Genomic DNA, 20,609 nt, shown 5'->3' with positions numbered 1-20,609 from the left:
ATTGTCCATTCTAAACCTGATGTAATGAATTTCAAAATAGACCTAACGTAAATGGCATTGATTTGGACTTTTTAATTGAAATGAATTTAATCAAAGCGCACATACAGATTCACATTGCTCCTCTATCCTGTGCTAGAGCAAAGCAGTCAAAGTCTATCATTTCCAATACAAGCACTGAATAACATATTCAATTATATCACACAAAATAGTATCCAGTACAAATGAATGAAGGACAACCTTCAAGTACATCAATAGATAAACTGCTATGAAAATAAAAAAAATTTGAGTGAGCAAATTGTTTGATGCAGCACAGCACTATTTAAAAAATCAAATAATGTTTAAGTCCCATGAGGACATCGAAGCCATTGCTTGGAGCATTTCATCTAGTGAAGGTCATAGAAAAGTGTTGCAACCAATGGCTTTCGCAGTACATGCAACACTAGATGTATTTTCAAGTATCGATCCACGTTGACTTTATCAACTGATTGTTCCTATTAAAACAGCAAAACACTTAATAATAAACACAAACGGAACACATTTCCTTTTAAACCTGCCTGAATATATTTATTAAACACAAGCAGACATCCTCAAGCAAAAAACAGGGAGAAAATACAAGATACTACACATTTTGCACACAGGTACATAAGGAGGCCCAAAACAAATATGGCTATGTGCATAATTCTGCATAACTAATCATGCAACACATTCCTACGTAGTCTTGAAAAGAACACTTTCAGTTTCATACCATTTCATATATTTTATTCTGTTCATTTTGCATAGATTTGACTGTCCCACATCTCACTTGCTACATTTCTTCAAGGCGATGGATACATGGGTTTATGCTCTGGTTGGAAGACTGGAACATACTCATGAATGGCTCATGATAAAAATAAAAAACGCAGACATGGCTTGAACATTACTTGGTACTCCCACCGGTCCTCGTCGGGATGTCCTTGTGAAGCATCTGCAGCGTCTGCCTGACGCCCTTCTCCACCCTGCGGAAGTGCATCTTTTTCCAGAAGCTTGGTGCCTGCTTCCTACCCCACTCCAGGTCTCGGAGGAAGATCTGCAGCTGTTCCCTGACGCGTTCGCGCTCCCAGGACAAGGCGTTCTTACTGATGACGCTCAGAATGGGGTGCCAGTCCTCCGAGATGTTCGAGCCCTCGGTGACTGAGGCCAGCACCTTCACGCGCCGCCCCGTGCCACCCTGATCCGGCGGGACTCCTCGCACGTACAAGGACTGCTTCCCCACATTGCTGAGAGGATTCAGGTACAAGCTGTGGAACACAATGGAATAGATTTTTACACAACCTACATATAGACACATTCAAACGGCACTTCATACAAAGACAATGCATAATAAGTGCATGATGAAAAGAAAATAGCCTAAATAAAAGTATTAAAGAAACCATAGTGGTCGAGTCATGCAAGTTAATTTTGTGTGTGTATATAGGAGTCTGCAACTGTTGGCCCACGAGATGAATCTGGCCCCCACAGAACAATTTATTGCCCCGCCTAACCCCATATACTGTAATTCCAGGACATGTGGGTACGGTGCTGCTTAGCTTACTGCACAGTGTGGATGCTGGGGTGCTCTCTGCAGGCATCCACCAGGGTCAGAGCAGCGTTGTCCCCGATGTTGTTGTAGGCCACGTTGAGCTCCTGCAGGCCCGTGTGATGGTTGAGCCTCTCGGCCAGCTCGCAGGCCCCCTTGTCGCCCATGCCCGTGTGCATCAGGGACAGCTGTCTGAGAGACTGGTTCCCTAGCAGGGCGTCCAGCAGACAGCGAGCCCCGGACTCTAACAGCGGATTATCACACAGGCTACAGAGGGACAGTCACAGGGCACTGTATCAGCATTCAGACTGGACAAGTGAAGGCTGGTTGAAGCTGCATATCTGTTAGTTCGACATTAGACCAACCCTCATTTGGATCTCTTATTTGAAGTGTAAAGTGAGCAAATTCTCAAATGAGAGAAATTGTCCCTTTCTGACCAAAGCAAATAAATATGGCAATATTTACTGATAAAGTATTAGTTATCATACTTAAGGTAAGTGGTAAATTCCTTTGAGTTAAGTTTTATTATTACCAATACCTACCGTTTGAGCCATAGAAAAGGCAATAAGGTCATAAGCTTGGTAAAGAGTCAGCGTCTTACTGTAGAGATCTAATAGTACTGTTGGGGTCAAGTAGTAGATCTCGCAGGAGAATGCAGGACTCAGGACCCAGGCTATTAAACTGGAGACTGAAGACAACGGAGAAAGAAAAAAAGCATACACAGCTATCACAAACACACGCCCACACACATGCGTTAGCCTGCAATCCACGAACCTCAGGTAGTCAATAGAACGACTATTAAATACAAAGAAACAAACATTGAACACAGATTACACTCCTTTAAAACTTGTGAACTCCAGATTAAAAAGACATTGAACACAGATTAAACTCCATGTTGCAGTTCTTAATGAAGTAACACCATGCTTTTTAAAATTTTTACAACCTCAACCAAAAAGCCGGCCAGACTGAATAACCTGATAACACTAAAATAGATAAAGGATATATTATGGGTAATAAAGTCTCCCTTTACTACCAATGCGCCTTCCTTTACTAGCATGAGAATACCCTGTTCTCAATGCCCAAGTCAAACAAGCAAGTCAAACATATTTAGGCTATAATGTCAAACCTACCATGAATAAACCCATGAATGTCACTGGATGGATCAAGTTTGGGGACCTGATATGTCACTTGGCAGTTAATGATTTTAAGGCCTCCCTCGCAAACACTAACAAGCAATAAAAGACAAAAGGGCGAATATTTCTGCATGTTTGGACATCTTTCAGTAAATAGAGAATTTGGAGTGTTAAGGCTTAGATTTACCACCTGTATTCTGAAAATGATAACAATTCAATGAGGTGAACAGAGGGTATATGTAACGTAATAGGTAAAAATACACTCGTAATATGACCAATGTAATATGACCAAAGTAGTGACTGTTACCATGGAAAGATACAAGAGGTCAATCTTGTGAGTTGGTGAGAACTTTGTAAAAAAAATTATAAATACATCCTAACACAAAAAAGTTTACTTGACTAAAGGCCCAGAATTCAAACCTTCTCTCACTTGAGGTTGTGTGTGTGGCGGAAGGCGGGCCACAGCATGGTCAGCAGGTCGTTGGTCAGGTGACAGGAAGAAAGGTCCAGCTCCTCCAGGTGGTACCTCGTGGGTGCGCAGGCCAGCACAGAACTCAGGACAAAGCATTTGAGGGGCGTCATACGCACGGTGGACAGCTTGATGCTGCGGATGGAGAGCAGGACCTCTGCCGTGAGCCGGGGATTCTGGAACTCGTAGAGGAGCACCAGCAGGTCCATGAGCTCCTCGGGGGGCTGCCACTTCACGATCTCTGCCGCCAAGTGCCTCTTGAGGGTCCGTGTGATCTGAGCCACCGTGGTGCTCTTGATGCTGCAGCCCAGCTGCTCCAGCAGAACCCGGTTCTCGTAGTGAAGCAGGCCGCCCATGAAGATGGGGTAGAGCTCGAAGGCCCGGCTGTCCAGGCGCTCCTGGGGCTGGGGGCCGTGAACCCCCAGCAGGCTCTGCTCCACTTGGTCCAGCACGTCCTCGTTGAAGCTGTCCTCGCTGCGGAACATCTCTGCCGCCATGGTGCGGGCGATGCGGCCCTTGCTGCGGCTGCTGATCTTTTCAAACAGGCTGGGAAAGAGCTTGAGCAGGTTGAAAACAGCAAAGACCCTGAGGGGGATGAACTTGGAGATGATGCTGATGAGCGTGTTGACATCTTCGCCCACTTGACCGATGACCACGGTCACCTCTTTGCTCAGTTTCTCCAGAGCCGTCTTGTTCTCGCCGAGGACGACGTACAGGGCAGCCAGGTACTCTTGCATGGCGGGAATAGCAAACACGTAGCGCTTCTCCTTTTCATCAAGCTCTGACCTTTTGGTCTCGACGCAGGGCACCAGGAAGAAGTCGAGGACGTCAGTGCGGAACACGGCCAGCTGACGCAGTTCCTCATCTGTTTTGGTCTTACCCCCAACAAACTGTTCCAGTTCCTCCTCGGAGAAGGAAGTGCGCTTTTTGGAGACTCCGTCAAAGGCCAGTTTGCCCACAGTGCGGACTACATAGAGCATCAATGAGTTCTGGTCATCTGGAGAAGATACAGCCCCACCCATGTTCAGCACCTCCCCTCCAAAGTTGAGTCTCAGAAAGCTGGTATAGATACCAGTTAGCGTACGTATGGGTGCCTGGGCGTCGGTGAAATGTAAAAAGTGGAGTATGGCACAAGTCAGCCAGCAATAGGAAGGTAAAAAGCAGGCGGCCGCTAACTGGCTCTCCCTCTGTAGGTTGAGGTAAAGCAGCTCGATGAGGGACTGGGCCTCCTGGTTTCTCGGCTTCTCTCCAATCTGTTGCAGCAGTCGGCTTGTGAAGTATGCTCGCTGGCGATCTGGGTCATTAAAGCCATATATCTGTGCGTAGCGTTTCACATACTTTGTAGGGATGTGGTCAAGGGCAGACAACCTTGTGGTGACCAAAATACTGGCCTAAAAAAAATTGAGTTAAATTATCAATACATGTACATTACTAAAAATGTTTCATCACAACTTGCTGGGGTTGGAAATAGACATACTGAACCTGATTGAAGTTGATAACCTTGAATGGTAACATACTGTATTTTTCTGTTTGATTTTATAGCAGCATCTGCATTGCTTAAACAGCACTTTCCTTAGCACACAGCACATTTTACTGTATGCAACTGACTCAATGTAGGTTGTGGGCCAATACCTCAGGCAGCAGGTACTTCCTGAGCAGGTTCACCACCACTGCCCCGGAGGGGAGGGCCTCGTCTGGGTTGCTGCACAGCTCTGTGGAGCTAATACGGAAGTCCAGTTTCATCTTCTCCATGCCGTTAAACAGAAACAGCACATCCTTGGCCTGGTCGTTCTCTCCACTCAGCATGGGGATCTTTTTCAGGTGCAGGTATTTCCTGCTGACGAGGTCTCTCAGAGATGTGGACTTGGATAACTGGGAGAGGTCCTCGCAGGAGAAGGGCACCAGTAGTTTGAACTGGGTCAAAGTGAGCCCGGCACACCAGTCTAGAACCAGCTTCCGCACCACTGTGCTCTTCCCTGTCCCGACCGCCCCGTACAGCAGCACGTTAAGGCCCCGCTCCCTGCCTCCTTGCTGAGTGGGCTCAAAGAGCTGCTCCATGGTGACCGAGGCACTCTGGGGGACCTGGGATGGCTTGAGGAGAGGGGTGAATAAGGGCCCTTTCCTATCTTCTGGCTTCCTCTCCAGGATGAGCGGCTCCACGTGCATGGTCTCGGGGGTGAAGTAGCCCCCGAACTGCTTCTCTTCCTGAGGTAGGTGGCTGAACCATAAGGTCAACTTCTTCTTGTGGATCTCAATGGGATCTGTGAAGGAAAGGACCAGTATTTAAACACAGCAATGAACGAACACATTCTCTTGAATTATCAAGAGCACCAAGATTACTGAAATACCTATGGCAAAACCTCTCGTTGAAGGATTAGTATGGCCACACATTACCTACAGTAGGATTAACTATCTTCTTATAATCTACGTAAACACCCTATAACAGACCAGTAAGTACAGAACAGTAAGGAACATGCAGTTATGGAACACTTACCACTTTGCCCTTGCTTTTTGTTGCTTTTTAATACTGGTCTGTTTATTGCATACTTATTTTCCTTATAGTTCCTAATACATAGCAGGGATCTACACAACAGATGGTGTGAATTACGAGGACCAGGCTTCAACCTTACGTGATGGGACATATGTACAAACTCGGTTTACCTGTTTGATTATGGACTAGACTGGAGCAAAAAAATCTTGAATGAAATCCACTGGCTGAATAGGAGGAGGATTTCAACCTCCTCCATAGTCCTCCTGGAAGCCTCAGCTGTCTGTGGGGGTGGACACAGAGAGGCTCACTCAACAACACTGACTATTTCTCTACTTACATGTCACAACAGGTAGCAAATCTCCAGGACACACACACACACACACACACACACACACAATACTGATCGAGCACTAAGACTAGCACTTTAAGGTTTCCTGGACACAGATTAAGCCTAGTCCTGGACTAAAAAGCAAGCTCAACTGAGAAATGCCATTTAAAAAATGATTTTTAGTCCAGTATTAGGCTTAATCTGTGTCTGGGAAACTGCCCCTATGTGTTGTCTGTCTACACTGTATGTAGGGGTGGAACTGTAAAATGTCAATGTCTGGGTAATGAGCAGTTGGTTTGGTGTTTCTGTCAAATGTACAAGTCTGTGGAAGAGAATGTTGACTCACCTGTGACATGAGCTCATCTTCCTATAATTGAGGACTCTGCTTGCGAGTCTACTGAGATTCACATCTAAAGACAAACACAGTCACTACGCCATATAATTCTCAGTGGTTATAAGGAATACATAATACATACAGTATGCTGTAACTATTCCCTCCCTCAATTTATTACAATTGTTATACAGAGATAACAATACTGTTATGCTACACAGACAGTTTTTCTTACCTCTTTGTAAAATAGAGATGTTAGATTTGGAGAGTACATCATTGAGAGTGCCTCGCCATCTCCTCCTGAGGACCCCTGAGCCGATCCAACACTGCCACATCCTCCTAGTAGGCTTTCAACACTGTCAAAGGAAAGAAATCAGTAAATGAGCCAATAACTGTCTCTAATTTCATTGATTAATTTGGTTGTGCATAAAAGGAAACAAAGTAATTTATTCAGAAGAAAGCTTGATTGCATGACTCACTTGTTCCAACTAGTTTACATCTTGAGGAATCTTAAACAGTGCTTCCACTTCCTGATCCTAAGTCTTTGTTTCCCGTGGGTCTTGGTTTACTGTAGTTTTAACGTGAACCTGCAATGCAACATGACACTCAATTTAGTGCAGTATATCATATCAATGACCTCAAAAGCACAAAGTCACCTACTAAGTCAATTACACAGTAAGTGTTTTTGACATTGTCAACGCTCTCTTAGTTACATCGAAGCTAAGTAAGTGTTAGTTCCCACTGGACACAGACGTCAATTCAACGTCCATTCCATGTTGGTTCTCAACGTAATTTCATCGAAATTATGTGGAAACTGTTGACTCAACCAATGTGTGCCCAGTAGGTTATCACTCTGATATTAGCATATTCACACAAATCTAATTTCACTAAAAAGCATTCACACACACGCATGAATGCATTCATACACACATGCAGGAAGGGAAACACTATACCCTATGAAACGTTTGTCCCAGTCCCAATGCGTTTCCTCTGTGTTCTCTCAGGATCAGACATGTAGCTAATAGGCTAGACTGTGCTGCTCCACTTTCCAGCTGCTTGCTCTTGACTGGCCAAACAAGCTGAGTCATGACAGCAATAAGAGATATGCACTCCTAGAGGCAATGTGAGAGAGAGTCCCGGAACATAGTCTTCTCCCAAACCACCACACCATTACCCCTGTCCAATCCCTACTCAGCACAGCTAATTTACACTGTGTAAGGCCCTCCCCTTCTTCAGTTATGCACCTATCCCTCTCCCACTCTCTTTGGTCCTCCCTCAATGCATGGAATCTCGGCCACTCCTACGTTCAACACTTTTGGAACAATTTTGGAACATATGGGCAGTCTATCAGAGGAGGCTTGTGGGAGGAGCCGACGGCTCATTGTAATGGCTGCAATGGAATTAATGGAACGGAATCAAACAAATGGAAATCACATGTTTGACTCAGTTCCATTTATTCATTTCCAGCCATTACAATGAGCCCGTCTTCTTATAGCTCCTACCACCAGCCTCTTCTGCAGTCTGAGTCTATTAATGCACTGGTGTGCCCCATAAGACGTTTACATTATCTTTGTTAAAGGACAAGGTCACAGGGTTCTCATTTCAGCTAAAGCTAGGGTATGGAAAAGTGTCAAGTCAAGTCAAACAGCAGTGACCTAACCAAAGCCATCTACTACAGCCATCTTTACCTCTGCAATGTGCAGTGGCGTGTATTCATGGATGCAAGTGTCAAGGGGAGCCCGTTTGGATTTGGCTTCACACCAATCACATCAGAAGCCAAACGTCAATGCATCTCGTTGTGTTGTTGCGATCCGGTGGGTGGATAGCTAAAATTGGCCCATTCCTAAATTAGCCATGGATGGAGAAAGGGATTTGGACTTAATTCTCCGCACTGGCTAATGATTATAATGTCGATTGTGATCCAACCACAAACGTATACATTGTGCCCCTGGCCTGCGATGATGGAAGTTCAACATGGAGCTAAATGTAATAGGCCTAGCACATTGTTGCCCATGAAAGGAAGTTAGGCTAGCGAGCAAGCATTTTAGCCTGGTAGCCTAGAACAGAAACTAAAAGCATGTACTGTATGACAGAGTCATAGACCATTTAGGCAACATGAAAAGAGGAGGATGGCATTGCTGATTTATCTCAACAAGTGGGGTGAATCAAGATGTTTTTTTTCTACTTGCAAACACACACAGAAATCAGTACAATGGACAGCCACATCATATTTAGTTTACGTTGATTGGACTAAATAGTTGTTGGTATCTTTTAGCTGTCACTGTATTAATCGAATCACCTATGCTTAGTCTGTTAAAGTTGAAATGGTGCTGGATTAACGGAGGCCGCGCCTGGTTTCTTTGCGACAACTCTCCATGGTTAGTAGTCTGAAAATAACAGGAAAATGTACTTGCTTGACTATGCTGTAACTGTTTGTTACATGCAATATGTTTTGTGGACTTAACCAGACAGATGTTTCTCTACGGTTTTGGCGATGAAACAAAAAGATATGGTTGAATTTATTCTGCCACTGTGTCTTCTTATTGTCTCAGCCTTAGGCCTATATGAACTAACAAGTTATAGAGCAAACAACGCAATTATCACAACACATAGGTTGCCATAATTATGGCTTTTTTCCCACTGGTTTGCCTACTTTGGTCTTGGCACCTGCGCTCTAGCCAACAGCTCGCAGATACAGCACGGTTAGGCTGTGCGGGTATAGTCTGAGATATTATGGATAAGGGTAAGAATATTTGTATTTGTCAAACGGATGTCAAGCATCGATAATCATGTCACCAGAATAAGACCCTCGATATTTATTGGAAAGGAGCATCAAGATCACAGTGCACTTTCACCACCCTGTGATGTTCATTAGGGATGCACGATATATCGGTAGCTAAAAATGCCAACATCGGCCTGATGTCTAGTTTAACGCCGATGTGCAAAACCAATGTCAAAGCTGACGTGAATACCTATTTAACGTAAGTAGATGATGTAATGATGCCACGAAAAATACAGCGCTACACAGAACAAAAGCAGAAAAAATACTAAGCGCACACTTCTAACAACTAAACAAGTTCTTGTCGAGCAGTCATTTGAAAGAGTAAGATCATTTCAGCGAGACAACTCAAAGGCGAAATCCATTAACGCCAAGACAATGGAATTCATTGTCCTTGACAATCAACAGTCCTCTGTCGTGGATGATGTCGACTTTCGTTGGCTGGTCGAGCCCTGGTACACACTATTTTTCAGATGTTGCCCTACCGGAGTTACACAGTACTGTTGAAACGTACATCCATGAGCTATTTGCTATGGGCGTCAATGCTATTATCTTCACGACTGACATTTGGACCAGCGATGTCAGACCCATGAGCATGCTGACTCTGACAGCAGTGGGTCGACGAGGATTTCGTACTGAGGAAAGCCATATTGCATGCTCAAAAATGTGCTGGTTCTCAAACAACTGCTGCCATTTCAATGACATTTGAGAACATGTTTGAAACTTGGAAACATGAACACACCCCTAGTGCCATTCGAACAACTGACTTGATAAAAAAGCTCATCAGCCTAGTGGTTAGAGCGTTGGACTAGTAACCGAAAGGTTGCAAGTTCAAATCCCTGAGATGACAAGGTACAAATCTGTCGTTCTGCCCCTGAACAAGGCAGTTAACCCACTGTTCCTAGGCCGTCATTGAAACTAAGAATTTGTTCTTAACTGACTTGCCTAGTTAAATAAAGGTAAAATACATTTTAAACAATAAACTGTGTCTGTAGCAGACATGACACCCTCTGTTATGGCATTGAAATGCCTGCTCAACCCCACGGCCGACAGACAGTGGGGTTAAACCTTACAAAAGCTCGAGGCTGTGAACAAGCGATTCGGTGGCATTCTCTCTGAGCCTCTTTACTGTGTCGCCACCATGCTCGATGCTAGGTACAAGGACCGCTACTTCGATGTAGACAAGAAACAGGGTTTACGTGAAATGTTACATACACAGCTGGACAAGATGGAAAAGGACACAGTGACAGTGTGCACCGAGGAAGAGTGTCCATGGACAGACATAGCTGAAACTTCACTGCTTGACATGTATGATGAAATCCTGGTTGAGAATGAAACGACTGAACAATTGAACAACGAAACAGCTCAGCAAATAAGTGAAAGAAATGGGCTTTTATTGTGTTTTCTGGTAATGGGGACATACGTAAATACAAACAAAATAACTTTTGGTGTGGTGTGTGTAACCTTTATTTAACTAGGCAAGTCAGTTAAGAACAAATTCTTATTTACAATGACGGCCTACCCCGGCCAAACCAGAACGATGCTGGGCCAATTGTGCACCGCCCTATGAGACTCCCAATCACGGCCGGATGTGATACAGCCTGGATTCAAACCAGGGACTGTAGTGATGCCTCTGAACGGATATTCAGTGACTTAGACCGCTGCGTCCATGTGTGTGTTAACTATTGAACTGTACTAGAATGCTTAAAAGGACGCAAACATTTTAAATATCGGTACTGTTTTATTGCAAGGAAAATATTGAATATCGGTATCTGCCAAAAATGTCATATCAGTGCATCCCTAATGTTCATCATAAGTTAAGTCATCTGTAGCCTAATAAACTGCATGGTTTTCAGAGTCATAGTGAGAGGAGGACCACACACCATATCAACACATTAATCCAAGTGAACTTTGATATGATGATTATTATATCAATATTTGCACATAAAGGCGTTTCCACTTGCATTTCTCACATAATTAATTTTACAGACACAAAATGATCCCACCAAGCTGAAAGAACAAATTCTGTAGTATCGAAACTAACTGTTTCCATCACAGTTGCCATGTTTTTTTTAAATCCTGTATGATTTACTCGCATAAAAACTGTGGATGGAAACGTGGTTACTGTTTCTTCTTGTCTTGTACTTAGGCTTATGTAACACGGTTGCAAGGCATATGAACTAACAAGTTATAGTGGAAACAACACAATTATCACAACACATCGGTTGTAATATGGATTCTTTTTTATGGTTTGGCTTCTGTATTTGCCTTTGAAATCGGGATTGGAATGGTGTGGCCATACCCAATTCGCCCACGACTGGCTCACGTGAACTACAATTTCGACGCTGCGTTAGAACGTTTAAAAACGTAAATAATCATACTTGCAATACCACTTTCGACACATAATGGCCTTTATCTTTCATCAGCGAGAAAGAATCATTTATATGAAAAAGAAACTGCTACAGTACGTGTTGCACAGATCCATACATGGGTGCCTCCATCCAACTACACTTCTGCAGTGTTGTTAGATTCTCCTAACACCGAGATATCCTGCAATAATTGGGTGTTCTATACTTTTTGTAAAAATTCACTACTGAGCTGTATTCTAGCTCAGGTGGTCGCCTCCATCTTCAATCTGTTGTCTGTAAACAAGCGCTGTAACATGGACGGCCAAGTGGGAACCCTAACCTTATGAAGGTGTGTATCAATTGAACCTTTTTGTTTTTGAAATTTTTATATGAAAGACACGGTCCTTATGCTTCCAAAACCACATTAATGAGATCTGTGTTCATGTTCAGACCGAGGGTCGAGCTCTTAATTTTAACAAACTCCCCGGTATAGAAGACGCCTTCGTCCAATGACTCTTACATGCAACGTAATGGAACTGAGAGTCATGAACAAGGGCATAATATTTTTCTGGACACACACCTAATTTGATTGGCATCGTTCAATGTCCCTTTGCATAGTCATTAAAATGTAAACTGGGTGATTCCTCATTTCTTTACAGGAACTATTGGAGAGACACCAAGTACAGTAGATAGAACTGCATCAACGAGCAAAACCGTTAGGCTAAAATTCTGAATCCTAGGCTACTCCTCAGTTACGCAACAAAACTGTGCCATGCGCACTCCCAGCAATTCTGATTTGATACATTGTAGCAATGTGGGCAAACGAAACAGGCTACGTTGTTTGTTGCTCAATGAAAGATATGTGCAATGGCGAAATACACTTATTCCGTTGCATAAAAAGAGCTCAGTCGACTGGTGATAGTGACAGACAGCCCCAAAAACAAAACAAAAAAAACAAAAAAAAAATAAGACAGTGACAGACAGCCCTGACGACGGTGTCCTTGGAGAAAATGTTCCAAGTTAACATACATTCGTACAAAAATAAGTCACGAATTGAAGCGTAGCCATAGCCAAGTTTGAGGCATATAATGTTATTTTTAAAACTGTTACCAAAACTTTCATGACTGAGTCGACGACGTTTAATATTTGATTTATTTTAGCCATTAGATAGCCTAACGTATCCAGAGTTGCTAACGCTATCGCTTACCTCTCTTTTCAGAAGTCAGTCATCATAACATACAATATATATTTTGTAGAATCGGTCTCGTATCCGGAATGATTTGCGCGTTCTAAAATGCTCATGCAGAAGAAGAAAATATGACCGCAATCATTTTCATGTGGCGCAAAGTAGACTAGACCGCTTACTCAACTGAGCTGACTGTGTACAAATGGTGCTGTCAGTATGTAGCGCCTGATGCCCATTACCCTTGTTCGAGAAAGCATGGTGAAGCCTATTTTGGGTGACTGGCACTTCTTTAACCCGAGGCTATAGTCAAGTCAAGGGTATTGCATCTAGGGGTGAAAAATGTATTCTACTATAAATCTCATTTCAACTTTATAATTAAACATAATATACGTTTCATCTTTCTTATTAAAACTGTGAGTCTTGTAAACGAGTTAATGCCAACAAATCCAATAGGCCTACATGCAGTGGCGATTTGACTATGTAAAGCTTGGTGGGGCAAACAAACAACATGTTTTTTAGATGCATGGCAGCAAAGCCACAACACTAAACAATACATTAATTGCACTATAACGGTAACAAACGGTGCAAACAAACTGTTAGGGCCTACATAAAGCTGTCCCAACACCTTACCACTGCTGCACCTGGCTATCAGCAGAGCCTTGCCTGGCAGTGAAACAATTAATTCAGTCTCATATCTCTGCCTTTGAAAAAAACATAGCTAATATGGCTGACAATTGAGGTTAACACACTATGGCATAAGGGTAGACAAGCGGATTCGATGCAATCCGTAATTTTGATAAAGACAGTAATGAGCGAGCTAGGACGGACGCAGCCAATATACAGTTGAAGTCAGAAGTTTACATACACCTTAGCCAAATACATTTAAACTCAGTTTTTTTTCACAATTCCTGACATTTAATCCTAGTAAAGATTCCCTGTCTTAGGTCAGTTAGGATCACCACTTCATTTTAAGAATGTGAAATGTCAGAATAATAGTAGAGATAATGATTTATTTCAGCTTTTATTTCTTTCATCACATTCCCAGTGGGTCAGACGTTTACATACACTCAATTAGTATTTAGTAGCATGTACTTTAAATTGTTTAACTTCCGTCAAACGTTTCGGCTAGCCTTCCACATGCTTCCCACAATAAGTTGCGTAAATTTTGGCCCATTCCTCCAGACAGAGCTGGTGTATCCTTCCTGTTTGGCCCTGTCCGGGTGTGTCCTCGGATGGGGCCACAGTGTCTCCTGACCCCTCCTGTCTCAGCCTCCAGTATTTATGCTGCAGTAGTTTATGTGTCCGGGGGCTAGGGTCAGTTTGTTATATCTGGAGTACTTCTCCTGTCCTATTCGGTGTCCTGTGTGAATCTAAGTGTGCGTTCTCTGATTCTCTCCTTCTCTGTTTCTTTCTCTCTCTTTTTTTTTCTCTCTCGGAGGACCTGAGCCCTAGGACCATGTCCCAGGACTACCTGACATGATGACTCCTTGCTGTCCCCAGTCCACCTGGCCATGCTGCTGCTCCAGTTTCAACTGTTCTGCCTTACTATTATTCAACCATGCTGGTCATTTATGAACATTTGAACATCTTGGCCACGTTCTGTTATAATCTCCACCCGGCACAGCCAGAAGAGGACTGGCCACCCCACATATGCTCTCTCTAATTCTCTCTTTCTTTCTCTCTCTCGGAGGACCTGAGCCCTAGGACCGTGCCGCAGGACTACCTGACATGATGGCTCCTTGCTGTCCCCAGTCCACCTGACTGTGCTGCTGCTCCAGTTTCAACTGTTCTGCCTTATTATTATTCGACCATGCTGGTCATTTATGAACATTTGAACATCTTGGTCATGTTCTGTTATAATCTCTACCCGGCACAGCCAGAAGAGGACTGGCCACCCCACATAGCCCGGTTCCTCTCTAGGTTTCTTCCTAGGTTTTGGCCTTTCTAGGGAGTTTTTCCTAGCCACCGTGCTTTTACACCTGCATTGTTTGCTGTTTGGGGTTTTAGGCTGGGTTTCTGTACAGCACTTTGAGATATCAGCTGATGTACGAAGGGCTATATAAATAAATTTGATTTGATTTGATTAATGGAGTCAGGTTTGTAGGCCTCCTTGCTCGCACACGCTTTTTCAGTTCTGCCCACAAATGTTCTATAGGCTTGAGGTCAGGGCTTTGTGATGGCCACTCCAATACCTTGACTTCGTTGTCCTTAAGCCATTTTGCCACAACTTTGGAAGTATGCTTGGGGTCATTGTCCATTTGTAAGACCCATTTGCGACCAGGCTTTAACTTCCTGACTGATGTCTTGAGATGTTGCTTCAATATATCCACGTCATTTTCCATCCTTGTGATGCCATCTATTTTGTGAAGTGCACCAGTCCCTCCTGCAGCAAAGCACCCCCACAACGTGATGCTGCCACCCTCATGCTTCACGGTTGGGATGGTGTTCTTTGGCTTGCAAGCCTCCCCTTTTTCCTCCAAACATAACGATGGTCATTATGTCCAAACAGTTCTATTTTTGTTTCATCAGACCAGAGGACATTTCTCCAAAAAGTACGATCTTTGTCCCCATGTGCAATTGCAAACCATAGACTGGCATTTTATGGCGGTTTTGGAGCAGTTGCTTCTTCCTTGTTGAGCGGCCTTTCAGGTTATGTCGATACAGGACCCGTTTTACTGTGGATATACAGTGGGGCAAAACAATATTTAGTCAGCCACCAATTGTGCAAGTTCTGAAGCCATGGCATCCTTTTCTGGAATTTTCCAAGCTGTTTAAAGGCACAGTCAACTTAGTGTAAACTTCTGACCCACTGGAATTGTGATACAGTGAATTAAGTGAACAATTGTAAACAATAGTTGGGAAAAATTACTTGTGTCATGCACAAAGTAAATGTCCTAACCGACTTGCCAAAACTATAGTTTGTTAACAAGAAATTTGGGAATGGTTGAAAATGTGATTTAATGACTCATTTAATGACCAGACTTCAACTGTAACTACTTGTTCAGCACTATTGAAATGTACAGCGACAGAATTCAGAACATGGGCTATTCTTACAGTATTCTCCCTGTACACAAAGTCAGAACCGTGGGATAAGTAAAGGGGGCATATAAGCAGACAATAAAAGCTCTTACAATATTTGATGATTACATTTCTCTAAAACAGGTTATAAGCTACATGTGCACCACCAAGCCAGAACATTATTACGGTGAGGTACATGGGCTGCTAACAGCTTACTACACAACATACACTTAGTATTACTTTCTTAGCTACTGTACACTTTTCTCCCTGGCATATGACATAATTAATGCAGCAGCATACAATACATTTTTTGACTCAGCTTGTTGTGCTGTGCTCACTTGAACAGGAAGGTGGCGCAGTGTTCCTTCGTGGGCAAATTGTCATCAAAATTTGTCATCAAAGTCTGTCATTCTCTGGGTGTATGGTACTTTCAAGACAACTGGGAACTCGTAAAAACAAGGTTGAATCATGATTACGTCAGTGATCTTCAAGTTTGGGGTCTAGGCTGTATTTCAAACACAGAAAATACACACCCTCCTCCACTTACCCTCGCCTTATGCCCTTGGGGGAATCCCCGCAGCAATCTTTGTCATTGTTCCAAATGATTAGAAAAGCATGGGAAGTTGGTATCCTATAAGTGCCTCAGCCCTCGTTTTTGATTGTGTTTGCGAGTGTACAATTATGTTCACTCGGGGGCCTGAAACGCCCATAATTCAATTTGCGATGATTAATGAGAATATTAATATGGAGAAGTCAACATACAAGTGTAAGTAAAAACAATTGTAAATACGTTATATATTGTGTTACTAATGCACATGAAGGCTCAAACAAAGTATCATAAAAGTAATTATGTTTTTGTTTGGTTAGCTTTTGGAAACATTAGCTTGCGCATACAACTTTCCCTGACATCACATTTATAAATTGTAATTTTCAATGTTCCTGATATAGTCGGATGGCTGACATTCGATGTTTGCGGATGCATTCATTGTCTTCTAGCCAAGATATGAAATGCAATCATAATTGACTGTAGCTCATATAATGCACACGCAACAGCTACCAGTGGTTCCATGATGACTGAAAACACAACCATGGGGCAAGAGCGGTTCATTTAAATGTAATTCTTTCTTCCCTCGCCTTGCAAGTGTCAACTCGTCAGCCGTCATGATACATCATCAGAAGTGTCCACTTAATTTGAGGGCTGAGGGGAGAGTGTCCACTTAATTTGAGGGCTGAGGGGAGAGGGTGCGTCTTTTAAGTGTTTGGAATGCAGCCCTAGTAAGAGGTCTGAGTTCCCGACCTGCAATTCTGAGTTGGATGACCATTCAAAACGTGTTTTTTAGCCCGGCAGAAGTCATGCTGGATTGACAGCATGGCCAATGTTGAATGTTTATCCTTTTAAACTTGTAAAAGAGACCATTAAACCAAGACTTGGACCACACATCCACTCCACTGAATAGCATGCTAGTGATTATTTTGCAATGCTTGCAGTTAGCCACTTATTCCGTCCAATTCACTTATTGTTGAATTTGCGATTTCCAACTTGTTGGGTAATGTTTATGGCCGATGAGCACAGATACATTTTAATCTATAATTTCTCTTAATTATTTACCTTCATATGACAAGGATTGAAAAGGATTTGCCAGTAGATTGTCGACTTGATTCATGACGATGACTGCTAGCTAAGATTTTTAGTCCAATCAGTCCAATCAAAGCTACTGTAGATATAACGTGATTTGATGTCATTTTATCTGTGGCCAATGACCTTGAGCCTTCTTGGATGGGCACTTCTAATGTAACTCTATGGCAGCACTCAAGGGGCTTGAATTTTCGAGCTCTACCCATAGAGTTTGCGGTGACGTAGTGTCCCCATGAGTGACAGAACACTGAGCCAATCACGGCGCAACTAGAGAACATTACCAACCCCTACGCTTATACCTAGTTAGTTGTACAACTGAAATGTGTCTTCTGCATTTAACCCAACACCTCTGAATCAGAGGTGCAGGCGGCTGCCTTAATCAACATCCACGTCTTCAGCGCCCGGGAACAGTGGGTTAACTGCCTTGCTCAAGGGCAGAACGACAGAGTTTTACCTTGTCCGTTTGGGGATTCGATCCAGCAACCTTTCCGTTCTAACCATTAGGGTTCCTGCCGCACATGCGCAGTCCGCAATCAAATGACAGCTCCACCAGCTGATCCTCTTCATTGCTTGGTAATGTGACGCTTCCCATCTTCATTCGAAAGGTTGTGTGAATCTGGGCCCAGGTACATATCCATTGTGTTAAAGACAGCCTCTGCAGTGGTGGTGGGAAAATAAGCACTACAAAAGCAACTGGGCCCAGATTCACAACCTTCTTAAGAAGAAATGTCTTAACTGCCATTTTTCCTTAACTATTTCAAGTTAAGCAAAGTTGCTATTCCTCAAAAACGTTCTTGGAAATGTCCTTGCGCCGTTTCTTATGTTTCTCCTTAAGCAAAAAGTTACGAAGAAATTCAATTCTTGAAAGTTCTTGGAAATGTTAATTCCAAGATAGCTAAACCCTTGTCTTAAACTCTCGAGTGGGGCAGTGGTCTAAGGCACTGACTGTATCAGTATTGATTATTTTTAAACCCAATAACATGTTTTAGAACCTTCATCTCAGTAAGAAATATGCAAAAAGTATTGCCATTGCTAGCTAGATGGCTAAAACGGTTGCCTTTTATTTCAACAATTTCCAAAAGATAACGAAATAAACGTATTTACTTTTTACAAGACGTGTTTGTTCCGTCATATGCATTAGTAGCACAATTTCTACCGTATTTGCATTAGTTTTTACTTACACCTGTATCTTGACTTCTACATTGATGTTGATTTTAAGTTTTGGCGGACTTTTCTTACGGATGTAAAATTGTCGCGAGTTGAGTTATGTGGAGTTTTAGGCCCCCGAGTGAACATAATTGTAGACTCGCAAACTCGACTAAAAATGGGGGCCGAGGGGCTTTACGTTGCGAACTTTCCTTGCTTGGCTAATAATTTGTACCGCCCACCAAGATGGTGACGGGGATTTCCCCAAGGGCATAAAGCGAGGGTAAATGGACGAGGGTGTGTCTTTTATGAGTTCGAATCGCAACACAGACGGTCTGACATAGACCATTTAGAATTGCATGATTACGGATTCAACAAGCTGCAGTGCATAATGGCCATTTGCACTGATGCGTTCTTTTGTCTGGCATATTATTTCCTCAGACATGTCTAATAATCTCCTCATGGTGTCATTGGATAGGGGTATGGTGTTACGTTTGTTTGCGTACGACTCCCAAATTTTCAGTGCACATATCAATCGCACCAGGGAGTATGAGATCCTCTGCGCTGGTGTGGGCGTTTTTGCACTACAATGCGCTGGTTCACAAGGTATGATGCGCGAATTAAGTGCCTTTTCTTGTACCGTGCATACGTTCTTCAAATAATCTTGTGAGGCCTCCAGATATTGACATTTTCTTTTTTTAAAGTCAGCTGTATTATATTTGTGGGTTGGATGCTTGGTGTCCATATGCCTATTCATTTTGGAGGGTTTCAATGCTCTCATTAGCTAACAGCTCGTTGCATAGGATGCACTGTGGTCTACGCTCATCCTGCCTGTTTTCTATATATGTAAAAACCTATTTGGTAAAGTCGGGTCGTATTTTCTTTTCTTGACAGGGACCGGGTTGTCTGCCTTGTTGTTGACATTGGAAGCCGCAGTGGATGAAGAGGGAGCTGCACGTTTTATAAACATGTCCATGATTTTTCTCTGACAGATACAGTATCCTACATGAGTTAAATGACAGCTAACTATCCACATGTGCAATGCATGCAGAACAAATCTGCATAGTTAGCTGTCAATCAAGCTAGCCATAAGAAGATCTGTATTAGGGTACTAGGGGGTAACTGGCCCCTAAAAACAATGTCTAAATGCTGACACAAAACAATTGGTGTGTGGATGAAGGTCATGTTAACTATAAAGGGAAATAAATCGTTAGAGTTTACATTTTTTAAGTTATTTCATGAAATGTTTTTACAAAAGTGCAGTGAATCCATTTAATCAGTTTTATTTAGAAATTCCTTAAGTAATACTTGAACGCTAAGTCTTGTTCTCTTATTTGTATTATTTAAATAAAATATGGGGGGAAATGGTGTTGCACATGTCTATTAATGTCTGCACTATGAGGAGATTTTATGTAAAGTCCCTCTTTTTAACGCCCTTGCACATTCATTTTCATTGTTGTTCCTTTTTCTATAAAATCCATTATGTACAATTGCACTAAATATGATTTGAATAATGCAAGTTTTCAAATCCCAGCAGTCTTTTAAAAAATTACATTAAGGAGCAAAAGGTTTTCAATAGTTGTTTTTAATTCATTAAAATATTATTTGGAATATAACATTGGAATATAACATGTAATAACAATAACTTAACTAATTAACATTGATGTGGTAACTATTATGCTCTGCTATTGCATGATTCTAATTTGTACTTGTAAGTCACAAATAAAGCTATCCCCAGTGTAATTGGAGCACAACTCATGAGCACACCTGCACTACTCACACGTAATCGAGGCCACAGCTGTGACTGAAAACAGGGGATGCCAATTGGAAAGCTCTCTCTTAAAAACATAGATAGCCATATGACATACAATTCTGTGTAAAATAGCTAAAAGCTATAAAGTTACATTAACTGTAAATGTATCAGTCACTAGTGGAAACATTTACAACAGAAATTAAGTTATTTTTTTAAAAAAAGATATATTTTTTCCCCTTTTCTCTCCAATTTCATGTTATCCAATTGTTAGTAGTTACTATCTTGTCTCATCGCTACAACTCCCGTACAGGCTCGGGAGTGTTTCCTCCGTAGCACAACCCAACCAAGCCGCACTGTTTCTTAACACAGCGAGCATCCAACCCGGAAGCCAGCCGCACCAATGTGTCAGAGGAAACACTGTGCACCTGGTGACCTG

The 20,609-nt window shown here is 42.6% G+C and overlaps 1 protein-coding gene and 1 long non-coding RNA gene across 5 annotated transcripts; one reads left to right on the top strand and one right to left on the bottom strand.

The window, feature by feature from the left end:
• Window positions 1-537: 537 nt before the first annotated feature.
• LOC118386221 (NLR family member X1-like) lies at window positions 538-18,588 on the bottom strand. 4 transcript variants are annotated; one of them, XM_035773798.2, is made up of 10 exons: window positions 18,456-18,588; window positions 6,787-6,894; window positions 6,543-6,663; window positions 6,323-6,386; window positions 5,819-5,928; window positions 4,790-5,418; window positions 3,119-4,548; window positions 2,157-2,243; window positions 1,571-1,822; window positions 538-1,277 (listed from the first exon to the last, which is right to left on the bottom strand). In XM_035773798.2, the coding sequence occupies exons 3-10, from the start codon at window positions 6,640-6,642 to the stop codon at window positions 917-919; spliced, it is 3,033 nt and encodes a 1,010-aa protein (XP_035629691.1). In that variant the 5' UTR covers window positions 6,643-6,663; window positions 6,787-6,894; window positions 18,456-18,588; the 3' UTR covers window positions 538-916. The 4 variants fall into 4 exon arrangements, with proteins under 4 accessions (XP_035629691.1, XP_035629684.1, XP_035629674.1 ...); XM_035773791.2 differs by lacking the exon at window positions 18,456-18,588 and adding an exon at window positions 16,186-18,442; XM_035773781.2 differs by lacking the exon at window positions 18,456-18,588 and adding an exon at window positions 12,642-12,814.
• Window positions 18,589-18,669: 81 nt separating this feature from the next.
• On the top strand, window positions 18,670-19,650 carry LOC118386241 (uncharacterized). Its single transcript, XR_004826170.2, has 2 exons — window positions 18,670-19,026; window positions 19,315-19,650. It is a non-coding gene; the product is annotated as an uncharacterized LOC118386241 (long non-coding RNA).
• The last annotated feature ends 959 nt before the right edge of the window (window positions 19,651-20,609 follow it).

This window comes from Oncorhynchus keta, chromosome 1 (assembly GCF_023373465.1).
Source record: "Oncorhynchus keta strain PuntledgeMale-10-30-2019 chromosome 1, Oket_V2, whole genome shotgun sequence".
Taxonomy (NCBI): domain Eukaryota; kingdom Metazoa; phylum Chordata; class Actinopteri; order Salmoniformes; family Salmonidae; genus Oncorhynchus; species Oncorhynchus keta.
Note: the sequence above shows the minus strand (reverse complement) of the source record. Positions and strands in the feature narration are given on the sequence as shown.